Source organism: Trifolium pratense, linkage group LG7 (assembly GCF_020283565.1).
Source record: "Trifolium pratense cultivar HEN17-A07 linkage group LG7, ARS_RC_1.1, whole genome shotgun sequence".
NCBI lineage: Eukaryota > Viridiplantae > Streptophyta > Magnoliopsida > Fabales > Fabaceae > Trifolium > Trifolium pratense.
This window is the reverse complement of record NC_060065.1, coordinates 32,847,937-32,865,773: the sequence shown is the minus strand read 5'-3', so window position 1 is coordinate 32,865,773 and position 17,837 is coordinate 32,847,937. Positions and strand designations below refer to the sequence as shown.

General features: G+C 31.1%; 2 protein-coding genes across 3 annotated transcripts; both read right to left on the bottom strand.

The window, feature by feature from the left end:
• Nucleotides 1-9,257: 9,257 nt before the first annotated feature.
• On the bottom strand, nucleotides 9,258-11,694 carry LOC123899326. Of its 2 annotated transcripts, XM_045950433.1 has the most exons (5): nucleotides 11,305-11,694; nucleotides 11,111-11,201; nucleotides 10,340-10,790; nucleotides 10,033-10,167; nucleotides 9,258-9,727 (listed from the first exon to the last, which is right to left on the bottom strand). In XM_045950433.1, the coding sequence occupies exons 3-5, from the start codon at nucleotides 10,728-10,730 to the stop codon at nucleotides 9,564-9,566; spliced, it is 690 nt and encodes a 229-aa protein (XP_045806389.1). In that variant the 5' UTR covers nucleotides 10,731-10,790; nucleotides 11,111-11,201; nucleotides 11,305-11,694; the 3' UTR covers nucleotides 9,258-9,563. The 2 variants fall into 2 exon arrangements, with proteins under 2 accessions (XP_045806389.1, XP_045806390.1); XM_045950434.1 differs by having other exon boundaries at nucleotides 10,340-11,201.
• A 3,145-nt stretch (nucleotides 11,695-14,839) lies between these two features.
• Nucleotides 14,840-16,943, bottom strand: LOC123899325. Its single transcript, XM_045950432.1, has 4 exons — nucleotides 16,733-16,943; nucleotides 15,895-16,342; nucleotides 15,586-15,729; nucleotides 14,840-15,282 (listed from the first exon to the last, which is right to left on the bottom strand). The coding sequence occupies exons 2-4, from the start codon at nucleotides 16,283-16,285 to the stop codon at nucleotides 15,116-15,118; spliced, it is 702 nt and encodes a 233-aa protein (XP_045806388.1). The 5' UTR covers nucleotides 16,286-16,342; nucleotides 16,733-16,943; the 3' UTR covers nucleotides 14,840-15,115.
• Between the last annotated feature and the right edge of the window lie 894 nt (nucleotides 16,944-17,837).

The following is a 17,837-nucleotide window of genomic DNA, read 5'->3' as shown; positions in this document are numbered from 1 at the left end:
GGACCCTACAGTAGGGGACCGTGTGAGAATGTCTTTATAAATTGTTAAATGATTAAGAACTGATCACAGCTGACCCCAATTGATTATTTTAACAAAACATCTCCTGGAGTATATGGCTTAATACTAATTTATTATGCAACTAATTAAATAGGTTGTGGTTGCAAAATTTTTTAGAAGCATACACCTGTACAAGAAATCTAGTGCAACTTTTATTAATTAAAGGGTCTTGCTAACGAGTGCCCCCGGGGCACTCTTTAAGCATTCTATTTAAAGAAACTTTTTATTCAAAAAGTTAAATACTACAATTTCCAATGCGTTGACTTTACGCATTCCCATAAAAATTCTATAAAAAGCTTACTATTTAAGGGTTTAAAGAGTGCCCCGGGGGCACTATTTAGCATTTGCCTTAATTAAATGGGAAATATTTACAAGTATTTTCGTGATACACTTTAAAAACTCAAATTCATCCGTAAAAAATTTAATTGAACCTTCATCTTAAAAATCATAAAATATATATATATATATATATATATATATATATATATATATATATATATATATATATATATAAACAAGATCTTCAAAATATTGACATCGATGTTGATTACAATCTAATTTTTTTATATTTAGATATTTTAAAGTTTGTTTTTAGCGAAATTTTAAATATTTTTAAGAAAAATATTAACAAGTGCGGGAAACTTAAAGAAAATCAAAGTAAAAGTATTTTAAAATACGCGTAGTCAATATCTTAAAGATCTAAAAAATATTTTTTAAATAAAACAAGTTATACTTATTAAAATAATTTTAACTAGAAGAATGACTTATATGCAATAAGTAAATATTTCATGTAAAAGAAATTTACAGTAGACTTTATACTTAATGATGATGTGGCACGGCTGTTCAGCTATTGATCAATTAAAATGGGGAAAAGATTCTCTCTCGTGAGGTTTTTTTTAAGTGAAATCTCCACCCTTTATTTTTTCATCACTTATAATTTTATTTATTAAAAAATTAAATCAATGGATGAATGGGCACACTTGAGGGTATCCAGTGAAAAAGACAAACACTTTTGCGACTTTACTAAAGAAGTTTCCATGAATTAATTCCCACCTAGTATTGGTCAATTTAAAGAGTCATTTTTCAATGCAGGCAATTAAGAGATGAGTTAAAGTGGATCCCACCTACCTATGAGTAGTAGCGGAGCTAGGGGTGTCTAGGCTGGGCCTTGGCCCACCCTAGAAAAATAGGAAATGACTATAATACCCATAGTGAATTAATAAAATTACAAGTATATTATATGTATATTAGTTTGCGCATGATTATGAAAATTAAAACAGATAGCCTAGTTGGTTGCAAGACCCTTGTAGCTGTTGTGTTGAGGGTTGTAGGTTCAACATCGACATCGACTACTGCAGCTTTATGCATTTGTTTTTTGTTTTATTTTTCTTAAAAGAAAGAATTTCAACATTCCATTTACATAATTACATCTTTTGTTATTTTTCATAATTGCAAATAAATATCTTTAAAAAACATTGTATTTCATATCTATATACTTTTAAATTACTACATTATAATTTCTTTTAAAAAAATCAAATTCATCTTCTATAGTTTTTAAATTAATAGTTAGTTATTGTAATTTTTTAAATGATATAAACTTATATCTAAGAATACTCATTTACCTGTTAATTTAAAAATATAATGTAAAGATAAATTCAAATGCTTCTTTTTGTGTGAATAAAACACCTTTTTTATCAACAAAAAAATTCACAATTTCCATTTTTTTTATAAAAAAATCTCAACTATTTTTTTTTGGGTACATAATTACAACTATTTTCAATTAAGAACAATCATTCTTCTTTTAATATACATATAATATAATAAAACATTTAATTTTTTATTATCAACTTTTTGCAAGTATTATAACTTAAATTTTTTTTGCCTGCAATATAATTTTTGAGTGGCTCATCCTATTATTTTTTCTTGGCTCCGCCACTGCCTATGAGGGCATATTTTGAGGAAATTAGAGGAATTAGATTTTGAATGAGGGCCGGGAGCACACATATCCAAGAATTAAAATTTAAAAATTAAAAATAAAAGATAAAAGAGGGAAAAAAATCATTTAAGTCATAAATATAAGTTGTAGTTTTTTTTTTTCTTCACAATAAGCTGGGAATCGAACTCAAGACTTATAACATACTGCCCAAACTCCTCACCACTATACCAAATTTAGTGGCTTAATATAAATTGTAGTTTTTACTTATAAATAAACCAGACCAATAAATCTAGGAAGAGTCTCTTATAAAATTATAGGGTTGTGACATGACAAATTAAAACATTCTGATTTAATTGACAACTTTTTTTTAAACACACTTGGATTGGTGCATTGGTATTGACTTGGGACCTGAGAGTGTGTTCCTCTTGAGGTTTGAGGTTCGATTCTCTCTGGAGCCAATTTAGGTGGGCTAATTTAGTTTCTTAAAAAAAAAAAACTTTTTTTTTTATCTTCATCACAGTTTAATTTGGTTTAGCGTTAGTTCTGACATCAAGTGATTTTAATCCCCTCTCGATCACAATTGCGAGGATCGTATCGTGGTTCTTCCTACAAAGTTCAATGTCAATCACCACTGAACCAATTAACGGTTGATTAAATTACACCTTTTACCTAAAAATAGAGTATTTTTTAGAGGCATTCATAATAGATCCATTGCTCAAAGTACATGTGTGTCGATAATAACTTTTTTCTAGAAAAATGAAAAAGAATAGAACAACCACTACACCATGATATAAATTTAGTAAAATATATTTATTTTGTTCTTGTTAATTGTTATAAATAAAATTATTTTTAAAATTTATCGAATGATTACGTATCTGACTAACCACCATATAATTTGAATAAAAATATGCTATTAACGAAAAAGAAATGCATATTTATCTAATACAATATGTTATCTAGCTCAATTAGTGAAATTCCTTACGAATTAAAACAAACATGATGAGATTTGAGAAACAAACTCATGTTTTTCTAACAAAAGATAAAAAAAATACTTAAAAAACATTATTTTAAATAAAGTAACAAACACACTAGCAAGTGAATAAAAACACATTTTGAGATCCATCATCTTCGACACAACTAACTATACTCTAAAATACTGGGAAAAAAAAGTACTTGGATCAGAATCAACCTAGTTTGATGGTACTCTTCTTCCGTTCAGGTGGATGAGGTGGGGTTTTGTAGCACTCCGACGCTTAAGTTAGTAAAAGTGTGAAGCAAAGGATTTAAGAGTAAGAATAATGTATCTGACTTTTCTGCATGAGAGGAGTATATATAGCCTCCGACACTGGGTCAAGACCACTGATGGACGTAATAATGCCATCAGTGGTTGTCGAAAAACAGCCGAGGAGCTTTGATGGTAAGTAAATGTCCATCATTCCGATGTCAGACCTTACGATACACTAGTACGCTGTCCATTGACTTTTGTGATGCGATCTCGGGATGCTCCACAATTTGGACGTGCTCAGCGGTTGGCGATTCAGTTATTGGGGCCAGTCTAAAACAATCGATAATTAATTTTTGTTAGAAAATTTGTGGAACAAACAATATGAGTTCTTTTCCTATTCGTCTAATTTTCTTCGTATGCAGGATTCAAAGATCGAATCCAATATCATTTGTTTAATGAGTCTAAATCTCTTATCACTTGAACAAATTTATTGTAATAATGTGTGACTAACTTTTATCGAATTTAGATCTACTCTAATCTTTGTATGCTCCAACTTTCTAATTTCTTAGACAAACAACCAACGCATTAAAAAATAAGTAATCAACTGTTCCAATTTTAAAGAATGTTTTTTCAGTTTTAATTTATTAAAGGCTTAAATATCTGATCAGTCCCTGCAATTACATCAACTTTTGGTATTAGTCCCTGCACTTTTTTTTGTTTGCTTTTTGTCCCTGCAGTTTGATAACAGTTTGCTTTTGGTCCCTCTGTTACTCAAAACGTTAAAAAAATGTTAGAAATAAACAGAGTGCCACGTGGCCCAATCAATATAGGCCACGTGGCACAGTAAAAAGACACACTTTATGATATTTTTTAAAAAAATTTAAATGAAAATAAATAAGTAAAGATTTAATATAAAATCATAAAAAATTCACAACCGAGATTTCTTACCACTTCACACGCCATAACTTTGATGCTCTTTTCTGGTCTACCCCATCAAACAAAAATAAAGATTTCTAATTTATCCAAAATAACAACCCGTAGATCTCATACTCACAACAAATTAGAATTTTGATATAGCAATTTTATCAAAGGTTAACGACGACCCACAGAGCATAAGAAGATAATTATAACACCAGCTTCCACCAAGGAAAGTGAGAGATTTAGATTCAAAAATTAAACTTTTTTTTTTCTGTAATGAAATTAAAGGTCTTGTGAATTTGTTTGGGAAGAAAGCACAAATAATGGATTACTATATTTTTTCAGTTTCACAGAACCCGATCGAACAGGCGTGATTTTTTTTTTAAGGTGTGTTTTCGGAATTTTAATAAAATAAAAATTTAAAAGTAATAAAGACTTTAATTGGCTGAGCAGGTTAACATGTAAAGTTGTGTGACATGGGTTAATAACACAGTTTTGGTGGTGGTAGTGGTGAATGGTGATGTTCATGGTGGTAGTGGTGGTTGTGTGGTTAATGAAGAAGATGAAGTTGTGAAAAACACAATTTTATTTTAATTATTTATTTTTATTAATAAAATATTAATAATAAATTTTCACTTATTTATTTTTCTTTAAAATAAAAATCATAAAAGTTTGTAAAAAAAAATTCATAAAAGTGAGTTTTTTTACTGTGCCCCGTGGCTTATATTGATTGGGCCATCTGGCACTCCGTTTATTTCTAACATTTTTTTAACATTTTGAGTAACAGAGGGACCAAAAGCAAACTACTATCAAATTCCAGGGACCAAAAGCAAACAAAAAAAAGTGCAGGGACTAATACTAAAAGTTGATGTAATTGCAGGGACTGATCACATATTTAAGCCTTTATTAAAAAGGTCTTGCTAATTAGTATTTCGAAAACACTGTTTAACATTTTCCTAATAACGAGGTAGTGTTGCCATAATCGGCTCATAACTTCTCTCCCACCTTTGTGTCTAGCTAGTAGCTACAGATTTTAGATTTATTTTTTATAGGCAACCAAGTGACAATGCTATTTCAATTTTTATATTCTTGTTGTGTTACCTTGTAACTTTGGTTCCACCATCTCTTCATAATCTCATGTATATTTTTTATATAATGGAGGGCGAAATTAAAACGAGACTAGTTTGAGAATAGTAATCTCAGCTTGATCATAAAAAAAAACATGCGTAATTTGAGTCAGATATGACTCATAAAAAATCACAGAAGAACCTAACTCATATTTGTTTGGTCTCTCAATTTCACAATTGTTTGATTTTGACCCTCAAATTTTAATTGCTTGATTTTAACTTTCTATGTTTTACAATTGCTCCGTTTTGGCTCCCAAATTTCAATTGTTCAACTTTGGCCTCAAGTTTACCTCTTTTTGCATTTGCCGGTCTTCTATTGACATTTTTTACTAAAAACTGACTGTGTGACATTTTAAAATTTTTTTAAAAAATATTAAAATTTAGAAAGATTTTTAAAAATTAAAAAATTGTTTTAAAAATAAATGACAAATTATTTTTTCTAAAAAATAACTTATTTTTTTTATTATAAAAAATATTTTACTAATTTTTTTATGAAATATTTTTTAAAAATAATTGTTAACTTTTAAAAAAACAATTTTTTATTAATTTATTTATTTTATAAATGTTTTTAAAATGCGAAATATACAATTTTTAGTTAAAAAAGTCAGCCGGGGCTAGTCAATGCAAAATGAGTAGATTTAGGGGACCAAAATCGAGCAATTGTGAAATTTAGGGAGTTAAAATCAAACAATTGAAACTTAAGGGATCAAAATCAAACAATTGTGAAACTTACGAGCTCAAAACTACATTAAAACCTTTTGTTTTCCGGTTAAAATTACAGACATAAAATTTCGGAAGCTTCTCATCCTTAAAATTAAAACTTATAATTACAGCCTAAAGTTGATTACAATCAAACAATCCTTAAATTTAAACTTAATTGCTCATGGCATTGCGTTTGTCCTAAAAATGACGAAAATGGTGGCAAACGGCAGCGGTGTTTGGATGAACAGAAAGGGGAGCAATGACACAAGGAAGCGGCGCTGGAACGGACAAAGAAGGGTGACAGCGATGAGAAGAGGAGTGAAAGTTGTATAACATGAGGAACGGTTGGTTTCCGTGCAAGGAAGAATACAAAGCGGGTTTTTTTTCTTTATTATTATTAAACAAATAGTACTTCTTTTTAAATTTTAAATCTGAACCATTTAAATTGTTTTATGCCATTTGCTATACATTTGAGCAATGGACATGACAAAATGGGCCATAGCCAAATGGAGGAAATCTGAACTCAACTTTAATAAAGATGATTCTTCTTAACACTAAATATTGTAATTTATTATTTATCTCAAAGAAGATTATTTTGTTGGCTTGAAATCCTGGAATGATCTAGAAAAAGGGGGAATTTCCATAAAATCATTAATTGGTATACATGATGATCAATGTTTTAAATCCACCGTCGAATATAAATGTGATCACAATTGTTGTCGATGTAATCGTAGATATACTGGGGTTGTTGTGATGCATATTGCCGTCATTACTACAATGTAAATTGATTTTTTTTTCTTTACATGAGCAAACTTAGTGCATTTCATTCATAATAATAGTTTCAATACAAGGCGGACAATAATCAAAGATCCGGGAACTAGCATATAAACGAGTTGCTTGAGCGAGATCATGAACTACTCGATTAGCTTGCCTCCTAATATGATTGACCTTAGGGCCCGTTTGGTGCACAGGATAAGAGACAGGATAGGATAACTATATCATATCCTGTCTCAATCCAGTGTTTGGTGACACAACATGATATGATAAGTTAATCCTGAAGCTTATCCTATCCTGTTTCTCTAGTTAAAATCCTTATCCTGAATTTGAGCTGGGTTACCAGCAGGATAGGATAAGAAAAAAAAAATCGTTGATTTATTCTATAAAATATATTTTAAAATAAAAAATTGAAAATTGAAAATTAATAAAATAATTTGATAGTAAATTAATAATAAAATAATTATTTTTTAAATATATATGTGATTTTCTCACAAGGGTAATTTTGTAATTTATATAATCTAAAAAATCAAAATTCTCCTAAAATTACAATATTTTAAATTAAAATAATTATTAAAAAATTGCAAAATAAGAATATTAATTTAAATTTAATAACAACTTAAATATAATTCTTTTGCAATGGTAGTTTTATTATTTACATATATCATATATTTATTTAGCTTATCTAACATGTATAATTGAGTTATTTATTTGATCATGATTCATATAAAAAACTTAATTTGCTTATTTTCTCATGATTTGTATTTAAAATTTAAAGTTATTTGATTACTTTTTCTTTTTGTACAATTACTTATTTATATTTTTATTTATAAAATTCAAAGTATTACAATATAATTTTTAACAAATAACAATTGTTTTACGAGGGTAATTTTGTCATTTAAATATGTTATGTATCTTATCATATTGGTATGAACAAATATGTATTAAAAATATGATATAATAGTTATCATGTTTGTTATCCTGTGTGCACCAAACACAGGATAGGATAACTGAGGATAACTTTTATCCTGCTGATATCTTATCCTATCACTATACTGTTGTATATCCTATCCTGTCACTATCCTATCCTGCGCACCAAACGGACCCTTATAGTTCGGAATCAAATTTAACAAACTACAACAAAACTCAATAATAATACTAAACTCAGTGTTGTTTTTAAACTTGGAATAAATAACTTGTGCCACTTGAAGACAATCGTTTCAATCTGAATGTTTGTCATGCGTTCGTTCCTTATCCATTGTAGAGCTTCCATTGCAACCAAAGCTTCCGCTTCCGCTAGGCCTTCCTTCGAATCCCCGCGCGTAAGCTTTCACAAAACGGCCACGCGCATCACGTACACATGCTGCAACGCAGAACCTGTTCAGATCACTGTAACATGCTGCATCTATGTTACATTTTAGTGTTCCCATAGGTGGCTTGATCCACACATGCCTTTCCATCACAATTCTGCTGTTACTTCTGTCATGCTGCATCTCCCGTGGCCCGTGCCTTTATCCAGTCATTTAGATACTCTCTTGCTCTTCTATGGATCTCTTATGAGTAAAGGCAGACCACACTACCATGGCTATATGAGTAAAGGCAGCAACATCCATTTCATCAAGCATCTGGAATAGCATTGGAACAATTCCTATAGCATTATCTATATATGCCTGCGCTGCGTCTGTTCCCACAGTGGACTCTCTACCATATTTCTTAGACAGCTGCACACCCAAAAACAGTGTCATTCATTCTCCTCATAATTAGCACAATTCGGACATTTGTTATCACAAGGAACTCCTTTCTGAACCAACCTACATAAATATTTTCACCTTCTTGGGAGCATGTATTTGCCATAGTTTCTTCCAGCTACCTGGTACTTTGAGTTGGCTATTGTCAATAATATTCTCCATGAGTTGGTGGTATGCTGACCGAACCGCGTTCTTGCTATACTTCCAAATTGGTGCATCTTCATGATTAAGTAAGTTTAGCAGTAATTTAGTGATCTCTATCAAGTCTCTGGTTAAACATCTATTGAATAAGTTCAAAAATTCCACATGCCTGTGTTTTCGTTCACTAGCTCAGACACCCGCATATCTTCTCTTCCTGCCATCATCATCATCGTAGTAACATGTGTGTGGTTTTCATTTCTCAGCCAAGGGTGTTTCCATACGTTAATACTATTACCATTCCCCAATCATCTCAGCCCTCTTCTGACAACTACCTATGAAGCGTGGATACTACGCCAAATATAGTTTGGGTTGTGTCCCAAATTTATCTTTTATTTGTACTAAATACTATAATTTATTATTTACCTTATAAAAATCACACATCTATTATATTTTCTCTAAGATATCACTTTTTTTCTATATCAAAATTATAGTATTTATAAACTTCACCTCAAAGTTGGAACTAATAATATCACCTCACTAAATTCAGATAATCCATATCACACAGATGAAATAGCATCAACAACCTCAAACATTAAATCTAACATCAAACCTTGAATGTTATACAAAAATAAGATCAAAAGGAGCAACGAAACTTTTACTATGCCAAACTCACATACTATATCATGCTTCTGCTAAGAATTGGTACATACATCACTTACTCTCCCCCTCAATTTTAATTGTAAAGTTGTCACATAAACTTTGTAAATAGAAAACAAATTATAAGCCATAGTTTTGTAATTTAAAGTTTAAACAGATATTGACAAACAACATTTTCCCAAAACATAGTCTTTAATTTCTCCATGTAATGTATAAGTTTAGTCCCTAATTATGCAACTATTTTGTAAGGTAGATTGAAGTGAACCTCTCACTTCACCTTAACTAGTAGCCATAAAGCTTTGATTGTCAAGTAACTGAATCCCTTCTTCCGGAGGCATATTGTCGTCCTTCTGGATAGCGGTCTCTTTGGGATAAGAATTCATCGATTGAGATCGAGCAATACGCTTCACAGAATTCAAACGCAAGGATTTCGGCGTGCTACCTGAAATTTTCAAGAACATTCGAACAAATTATAATCAAAGATGTCAAGTATTGCCAAATTAAACATTTCTCTTCGAACATATAACTATTACTCCAGAGTCAAATATAAGCAAAAACATAGTCCTTTTTTGTGGACAAAATATCAAAAAAATCTAACTAGTTTCATACCGGCTAACACTATTATTCACCGAAATATTATTCAACGAAACAAGTTCTCATACAGAATAAAACGAGAAAAGAAATGGTAATATAGAAAATTCTAAGTAGTTACTTATAATTATAATTGAGTCCAAAGAGATTACTCACCAACTTCCTTATCTTCCTTTGTTTTCAATTCAGCTGAAGCTACATTGTTTCTTGCAAGATTTTTAATTCGACTTAGACGCATCCTTGGTGAACTATCAAGCTTCAAATCTAGGGCTTCCATGTTCATTGATGACCCTATTATTTAAATTGCAACATTAAAAGGAATTAAAAGGAAAAATAAATCAACTTGTATAATTTAGTATAATGAAAAAAACAAATTGCTAGAGGTCCTGAGTTCGATCCTCAGTTCCATCGTAAAAAGAAAAAAACAAAAACATTGCAATATAACAAGATCTTTAGTCTTTACCTTCATGAGAAACTTCAGTTCCCAAATTCATTGTTCCTTGACCTTGATTAAGGCCATGATGAGGAAAACCAATACCATGAGATAGGACTCTATAGTCTAGTGAGGCCAAAGAATTAACACCTTGAAATTCATCACTAGTACTAGTTTCACCAGCACTTGATTCTAAAGCAAGAGGGTTAAGAGGAAGAGGAGTAAATGGAGCATTAACATTATTAGCATTCGCGGCTCTTTGTCTTCGAATTTGATAGCTCCTGCGACGACGCGCAAGGTGTATTTCTCGTTGTTCTTGTGTCATTGCTTGTCTCCTTTGTCTATCACGGATCCGCCTTCTCTCCCTTTCTTGTTCCCTTTGAATTCTTCGCAATTCGGCTCTCTCCGGATGCTCTTCCATGTTCACTCACCACCCTTGTAACTTCTTTTCTATTTGCACCCCACCTTTTTTTTTTCTCACCTTTTGTCACACATTAACAAAATTAAGCTTTTCCTCAACAAAATTGATGTTCTTCTAATCATAAATTCATAATACTAACACTTGATACTGAAGAATTATGTACTATATAAATCATCCAAACAAAACAATAATAATAATTTTGAATCAAGATAATTATATGATATATTATGATCTACGTGACATTCAAATGTTGTTAGACACAATATATAAAGCGTTACTATAACAATCAAGCAAACTCCAGATGAGAATACATAAAAATGGAGAATTATAATTGTAAAGATTTTTCTGAAAATTAAATAACATAAAAATTGAAATTGTACCTTTCACTGCAGCTTTGCTCCATTTCTAATAGCTCCATTTATACCTTGTTATTGATGGATGTGTGACATGTGGCAAATTTTAATCTAAAGGCTGGTATTAAACACTTTAAATTAAGAATTTGTTTAATAAAAAAAAAAAAAAAAAAAAAAGGAAAAATAGAAGAAACAGAATTGAAACAGAAATGAAACGGCACCCTATAGTTTCCATCTTCCTCCCTCTGTTGTTCTAATCGCCGTCACTGTTGCCACCGTCGCCGCCGCCTCTCACCGTTCGTTACAGTTGCAGCGCACTTGAAGGGGAATTTGATTTTCTGTGATTCAGAATATTGCAACAAATTCTTTCAATGTTAGTAACAACAATTCTTCTATGAGATTGTTAAATTAAATTATTCTTCCAATGATTTTGAAGGCCCAATTGAGAGTGGTTTAGAAGCATGTTGTATCATGACGTCGACATGAGACTTGCTCCGGCGGCAAGGCGAGGAAGATGCAGCAGTAGGTTTCGACCGGCGCTGGAATGGTGAGCGTCGCCACTGATTTAACATTTCAATTATTTTTATGCTGGCCAATAATATAGGGCGTACAACTTATAATCTCAACCGTTCCTTTCTTTTTTTTTTACCACATGTCACCAATCTGTATAAATGGAGCTAATATAAAAGGAGCAAAGCTGGTTGAAGAATGTTTTTTAAGTATTTTTTTTATCTTTTGTTAGAAAACATGCTAGCAAGTAATTAAAATTTAAAACATTTTTTTTTTAAACTAAAGGTGTCATCGGTGCGTAACTGCATAGACTAATTCCCTCGAAATAACTGAAATTCATTTAAGGGATTGACATCTCACAACAAATGTTTCTCCATACACACCAGTTGGGAATCGAACTCAGAACTAAATCGTTAAAAGACTTAAGTATCTACCACTTTTGTCCATGTAAAAAAATAAATAAATAACTACAACAACTTAACACTAAAGAACGATTTTTTGTTTAAATGATAATTAATTTTTGTTTTGTGTAACAAACCATATGAGTTCTCTCTCTAATATTTTAATTTTCTCGGATTGAATCCATAATCATTTTTTTAACAAGTTAAATGAGTTCCAAAAAGGAGCGACGCATTCAAAATCCACCTGATGAATATGTAAACTGAACAAAGTGATCACATAAAGAAGTGGAATCCATCGATGAGATGTCAATCCACGAATGAACTAATGCTCAAAGAGAACAAAAAGTACCGAAAGAGATGAATAATGATGGGCCGACTCAGCTGCTCCACAACCAAAAATGCAAAAGTGAGTTCAAGGGATCATGTTTACTTTTGTGGGTAATCTATCACGCAATAAACGCCATGCGAAGATGGAGACCTTCAAGGGAACCTGAGAGTGGCAAATGAGTTTTTCTGCATCATCCATAGTAGCCGAAACATGGGAAGTCAAGAACTAATATGCGCCCCGAACAATGTAGCTTTTATCAAGGTCAGGCTGCCACTGACACCTATTTGAAAATTGGGCCTGTAAGGAGAGGTTAAGAAGTAAAGACTATACTTCCCCAACAATTCCTCCTCCTCCTACACCCTCAACTACCACCGCCAATCCCACGCCTCTCCATCCGCTCCCCACCTTAGCGAAAACATCTCAGCTACCGTACGCAATTTGGTCTCCGCCAAATCAAACAGACGCTCAAACCGCTCACACAAAGGAATCTCATTCATCCAGAAATCGGTCCAGGAAAAAGTATTTGACCCGTCCCCCACCCTTTTCGAAACATGCTCCCTAAACCATCTGCCCCTAACTCACCACCCTCCTTACTACGGGCTATCTCCCTCCACCCGTCCCTCATACTTAGTGGGTACGCAAAAAAACATACATAATGAATAGGATAAAAACCTGCATTTTAAGTACGAGTACAAGTATGGATAATTATCTGCAAAAAATAAACCACAAGTATAAAAATGAGTATTATAATACCCTACTCAGACTCTATTACCTTCCTTATGCAGTTTATTAGAGATATAGAGTTACAATACAATAACCTTATTAGAAGGTCAATTTATCTTCATTTGTAATATTACTTAGTACCGTTAATTAATACAAAGAGTTTTCTAATTTTCCCATGGATATATATCATATATCATAACACAATTGAGCTTAATCACTTATTTTAAAGTGCAAGAAGATAAAGAAAAGAAAAAGAAGAGAACAACCACTACACCATTAGTAAAATATTCTAGTTCTAGTTTTTATTACAAGAAAAAGATTATTTTCTAGATTTATTGAATGATAATCTATAAAATAAATTTTTCTTTAATAAGAGAGAGTACTATAATAACAAAAAAGAGAAAAAAATCTGAAAATAAGGAAGAAGATAGTCACCTCACCACCATATTTTTTTAGTTTTCAATGGATTAAACCCAAAATCTTTGAGAAACAACACATAATTTCTTCGAGATTTGAGAAACAAACTTATGTTTTCTAATAAAAGATAAAAAATACTTAAAAAACATTCTTTTAGATATAGTAACAAACACGCTAGCAACTAATTAAAAACACATTTTGAGATCCATCATCTTCAACGCAACTAACTACAACAACTGCAAAACAAAAGAACGAAATTTTTATTATTGTTTAGTGACAATTAATTTTGTCAAAAAATTTGTGGAACAAACAATATGAGTTATCTTCCTAATAATCTAATTTTCTGCATATGCATAATTGAATTCACGTAATCATTTGTTTAATGAGTCTAAATGTTTTATCACTTTGGACCAATTTATTGAGATAATGTGTGACTAACGTTATCATGGTTGATATAGATAAAGAGATTTACTAAAAAATAATTACACATGAATAAAAGATAGACAAACAATACGCCGCTGCACATTTCTGTATAGCAAAATATAATCTTTGAAATTCTTCATGATTTAGATAAAAATAAAAAGGGGGGAAGTTTCAATCATTAATTGGTCTACATGATCAATGTTTTAAATCCCCAGTCGAATATAATTGTTGTCAATGTAATAGTAGATATTGTGGTTGTTGCAATGCTTATTATACAATGTAAATTTAAATCTATCTTTTATTTGTACTAAATACTATAATTGATTATTTACCATACAAAAATCACACATCTATTATATATTTCCTCTAAAATATCATATTTATCTCATTACACAACTCCCCATCACTATAAAATATCTTAAACTTTACCAAAGAGCAATTAAATAAAATGACGTGAATCTCTTTTAGTTTAACTAAGGTCTTGAGTTCGACTTCCGACTTGAGCATGAAGTAGTGTTAAAACTTTTGGGGAGACTTTGTCATCTATTTAGATTCCACAAGAATCGTGGAATTAGTCTGTATAGTTACGCGTAAAGGATGCCGATTTACACCAACAAATAAAATATCTTAAACTATTTAAAATACCCTCTAATATATGATAAAAGAACAAGAAATATAGAAAAAATAATTTGTTCAAGTATTATATAGATTAATTTTGCAGATTGATGCAACTGGTTCTAGATTGATGTAGCCATTGCATCCACTATATTGCGGTGTTGCGATGCAAAATTTTATGTGCTATTATGGAAGACTTTGGATTTAACTATTAAGACTTATGAGGTTTCTAACTCGCACTTGACGTATCAACATTAAATCTAACATCAAACTTTGAATGTTATATAGAAATAAGATCAAAAGTAGCAACAAAATATTTACTATGCCAATCTCACATTTACTCCATAAGAATCAATAAGCTATCATGCTTCTGCTAAGAATTGGTACATACATCACTTACTCTCCATCTCACTTTTAATTGTAAAGTTGTCACAAACTTTGTAAATAGAAAACAAATTATAAGCGAAAGTTTTGTAATTTAAACACATAACATAGTAACAAACAACATTTTCCCAAAACATATATGTCTTTAATTTCTCCATGTAATGTATAAGTTTAGTCCTTAATTATGCAACTATTTTGTAAGGTAACTTTAAGTGAACCTCTCACTTCACCTTAACTAGTAGCCATAAAGCTTTGATTATCAAGTAACTGAATCCCTTCTTCTGGAGGCAAATCGTCGTCCTTCTGGTGGATATCAGTCTCTTTGGGAGCAGAGTTCATCGATTGAGATCGAGCAATACGCTTCACAGAATTCAAACGCAAGGATTTCGGCGTGCTACCTGAAATTTTCAAGAACATTCAAACTAATTATAATCAAAGATGTCAAGTATTGCCAAACTTAAGAACTTCTCTTCGCACAAATAACTATTACTCCAGATTCAAATATAAGCAAAAACGTAGTCCTTTTTGGTGGACAAAATATCAGAAGAAAAATCTAACTAGTTTCATACGTGCTATTATTCTCAAAATATTATTCAATGAAACAAGTTCTCGTACAAAATTAAACGAAGAAAGAAATGGTAATATAGAAAATTCTAAGTAGTTACTTATATAATTAATTGAGTCCAGAAGAGATTACTCACCAAAATCACCAACTTCCCTATCTTCCTTTGTTTTCAACTCAGCTGAAGCTACATTGTTTCTTGCAAGATTTTTAATTCGACTTAGACGCATCCTTGGTGAATTATCGAGCTTCAAATCTAGGGTTTCCATGTTCATTGATGACCCTATTGATTAAATTGCAACATTAAAAGAAAAAATAAATCAACTTGTAAAATTTAGTATAATGAAAAAAAAAAATTGCTAGAAGTACTGAGTTCGTTCCTCAGTTCTATTATAAAACAAAAACAAAAAAACAAAAATTGCAATATAACAAGATCTTTAGTCTTTACCTTCATGAGAAACTTCAGTTCCCAAATTCATTGTTCCTTGACCTTGATTAAGGCCATGATGAGGAAAACCAATACCATGAGAAAGGACTCTATAGTCTAGTGAGGTCAAAGAATTAACACCTTGAAATTCATCACTAGTACTAGCTTCACCAGCACTTGATTCTAAAGCAAGAGGGTTAAGAGGAAGAGGAATGAATGGAGCATTAACATTATTAGCATTCGCGGCTCTTTGTCTTCGAAGTTGATAGTTCCTGCGACGACGCGCAAGGTGTCTTTCTCGTTGTTCTTGTGTCATTGCTTGTCTCCTTTGTCTATCACGAATCCTCCTTCTCTCCCTTTCTTGTTCCCTTTGAATTCTTCGCAATTCGGCTCTCTCCGGATGCTCTTCCATGTTCACTCACCACCCTTGTAACTTCTTTTCTATTTGCACCCCACCTTTTGTTTTCACCTTTTGTTACACATTAACAAAATTAAGTTTTTTCCTCAACATAATTGATGTTCTTCTAATCATAAATTCATAATACTAACACTCTACACTGAAGAATTATGTCCTATCTTAATCATCCAAACAAAATAATATTAATAATTTTGAATCAAGATAGAATTATATAATATTATGATCTATGGACATGAAAATTTTGTTAGGCACAAAATATAAAGCGTTAATATCACAATCAAGCAAAGTCCAGATGATTAAATTAAAACTAGATCTGTAAATTACAAATATCATATGTGAAATAACAAGATGAGAATACATAAAAATGGAGCATTAGAATTTTGAAGGAAAAAAAAATTAAAATTAAAAAACATAAATTGAAATTGTTAGAAGAAATTGTACCTTTCACTGCAGATTGGAGAAGTAAGGAGCCAAATAAAATCAATTTGCAATATTTGTATGTAAAAGGGCATCAAAATGAAATGAGGCATGGGATGTAAATGAGGAAAAATATTAGTTTTGGTAATTTAATTAATTATTTTGACTAAAAAAAAAATTGCCTTCAGATCTGCATGACAAGGTTGATGAACTTCCTTACTTCTGCATCTCCCAAAATAACCGTTCTATGAACAGTTTTACCAATTCAGTGATTGACAAACGTTTTGGTCGCATTTTAAAATTAAATACATGGTATTCTAATAAATGTCATTTATTATTTTGTTAAAACAAATTTAGAAGCGTCCCATAATTACTAACTCAACCGACAAAAATGCCGAAATTGTTAGGCCAGACGTCGTGGCCCGGGTTCGAACTCGGGATCTCACAATTATATATGAGTTTTTTTTTTGTACAATTATATATGAGTTTAACTTTAGTGGATTACCACTTCATCAAGACAAAAAAAAAAAAAACTAGAAGCAAAATTCAAATTATTTAGAGCATCTTCAATAGTGATATCACTTTGGGTATAATACATTATTAATAAGTGGTTCAAACAATGTCATATAATACTTATGCAACTCATACCTATTTTATTTCAATATGGTGATATCAATTTGGATATCATACATTATTAACAAGAGGTCCTTTCATATTTATTTTTTTAACTTAAATTGATGATATTAAAGTGATGATGTGGTACCTTAAATAAGGTACAATATCATAAATTTTGATATCATTTATGTCACGTCATGAAACTCCAATGATAAAAAAATAAGGTGCGGATCATTAGTCTATAAAACTCTCTTTGATACTCTTATTGGAGATGCACTTACTGTATTATTTTTTTGTGTGGATATTTTTTACTATATTCGTTACATGGTTTTGTAATAAACGTGATTAATATTATGTCAAAAAAAAAAACTTAGTAGTAGGGCTTTTGCCCTCACATGTATAAAAAAAAACTTAGTAGTAAAAGTCAAATTATTTCCACCAATGACCGATTTGCTCGAAAAAATCTGAGTTCAATTTATGAGTGGAACATTTATTCAAGATCGAGTCTTGCTAG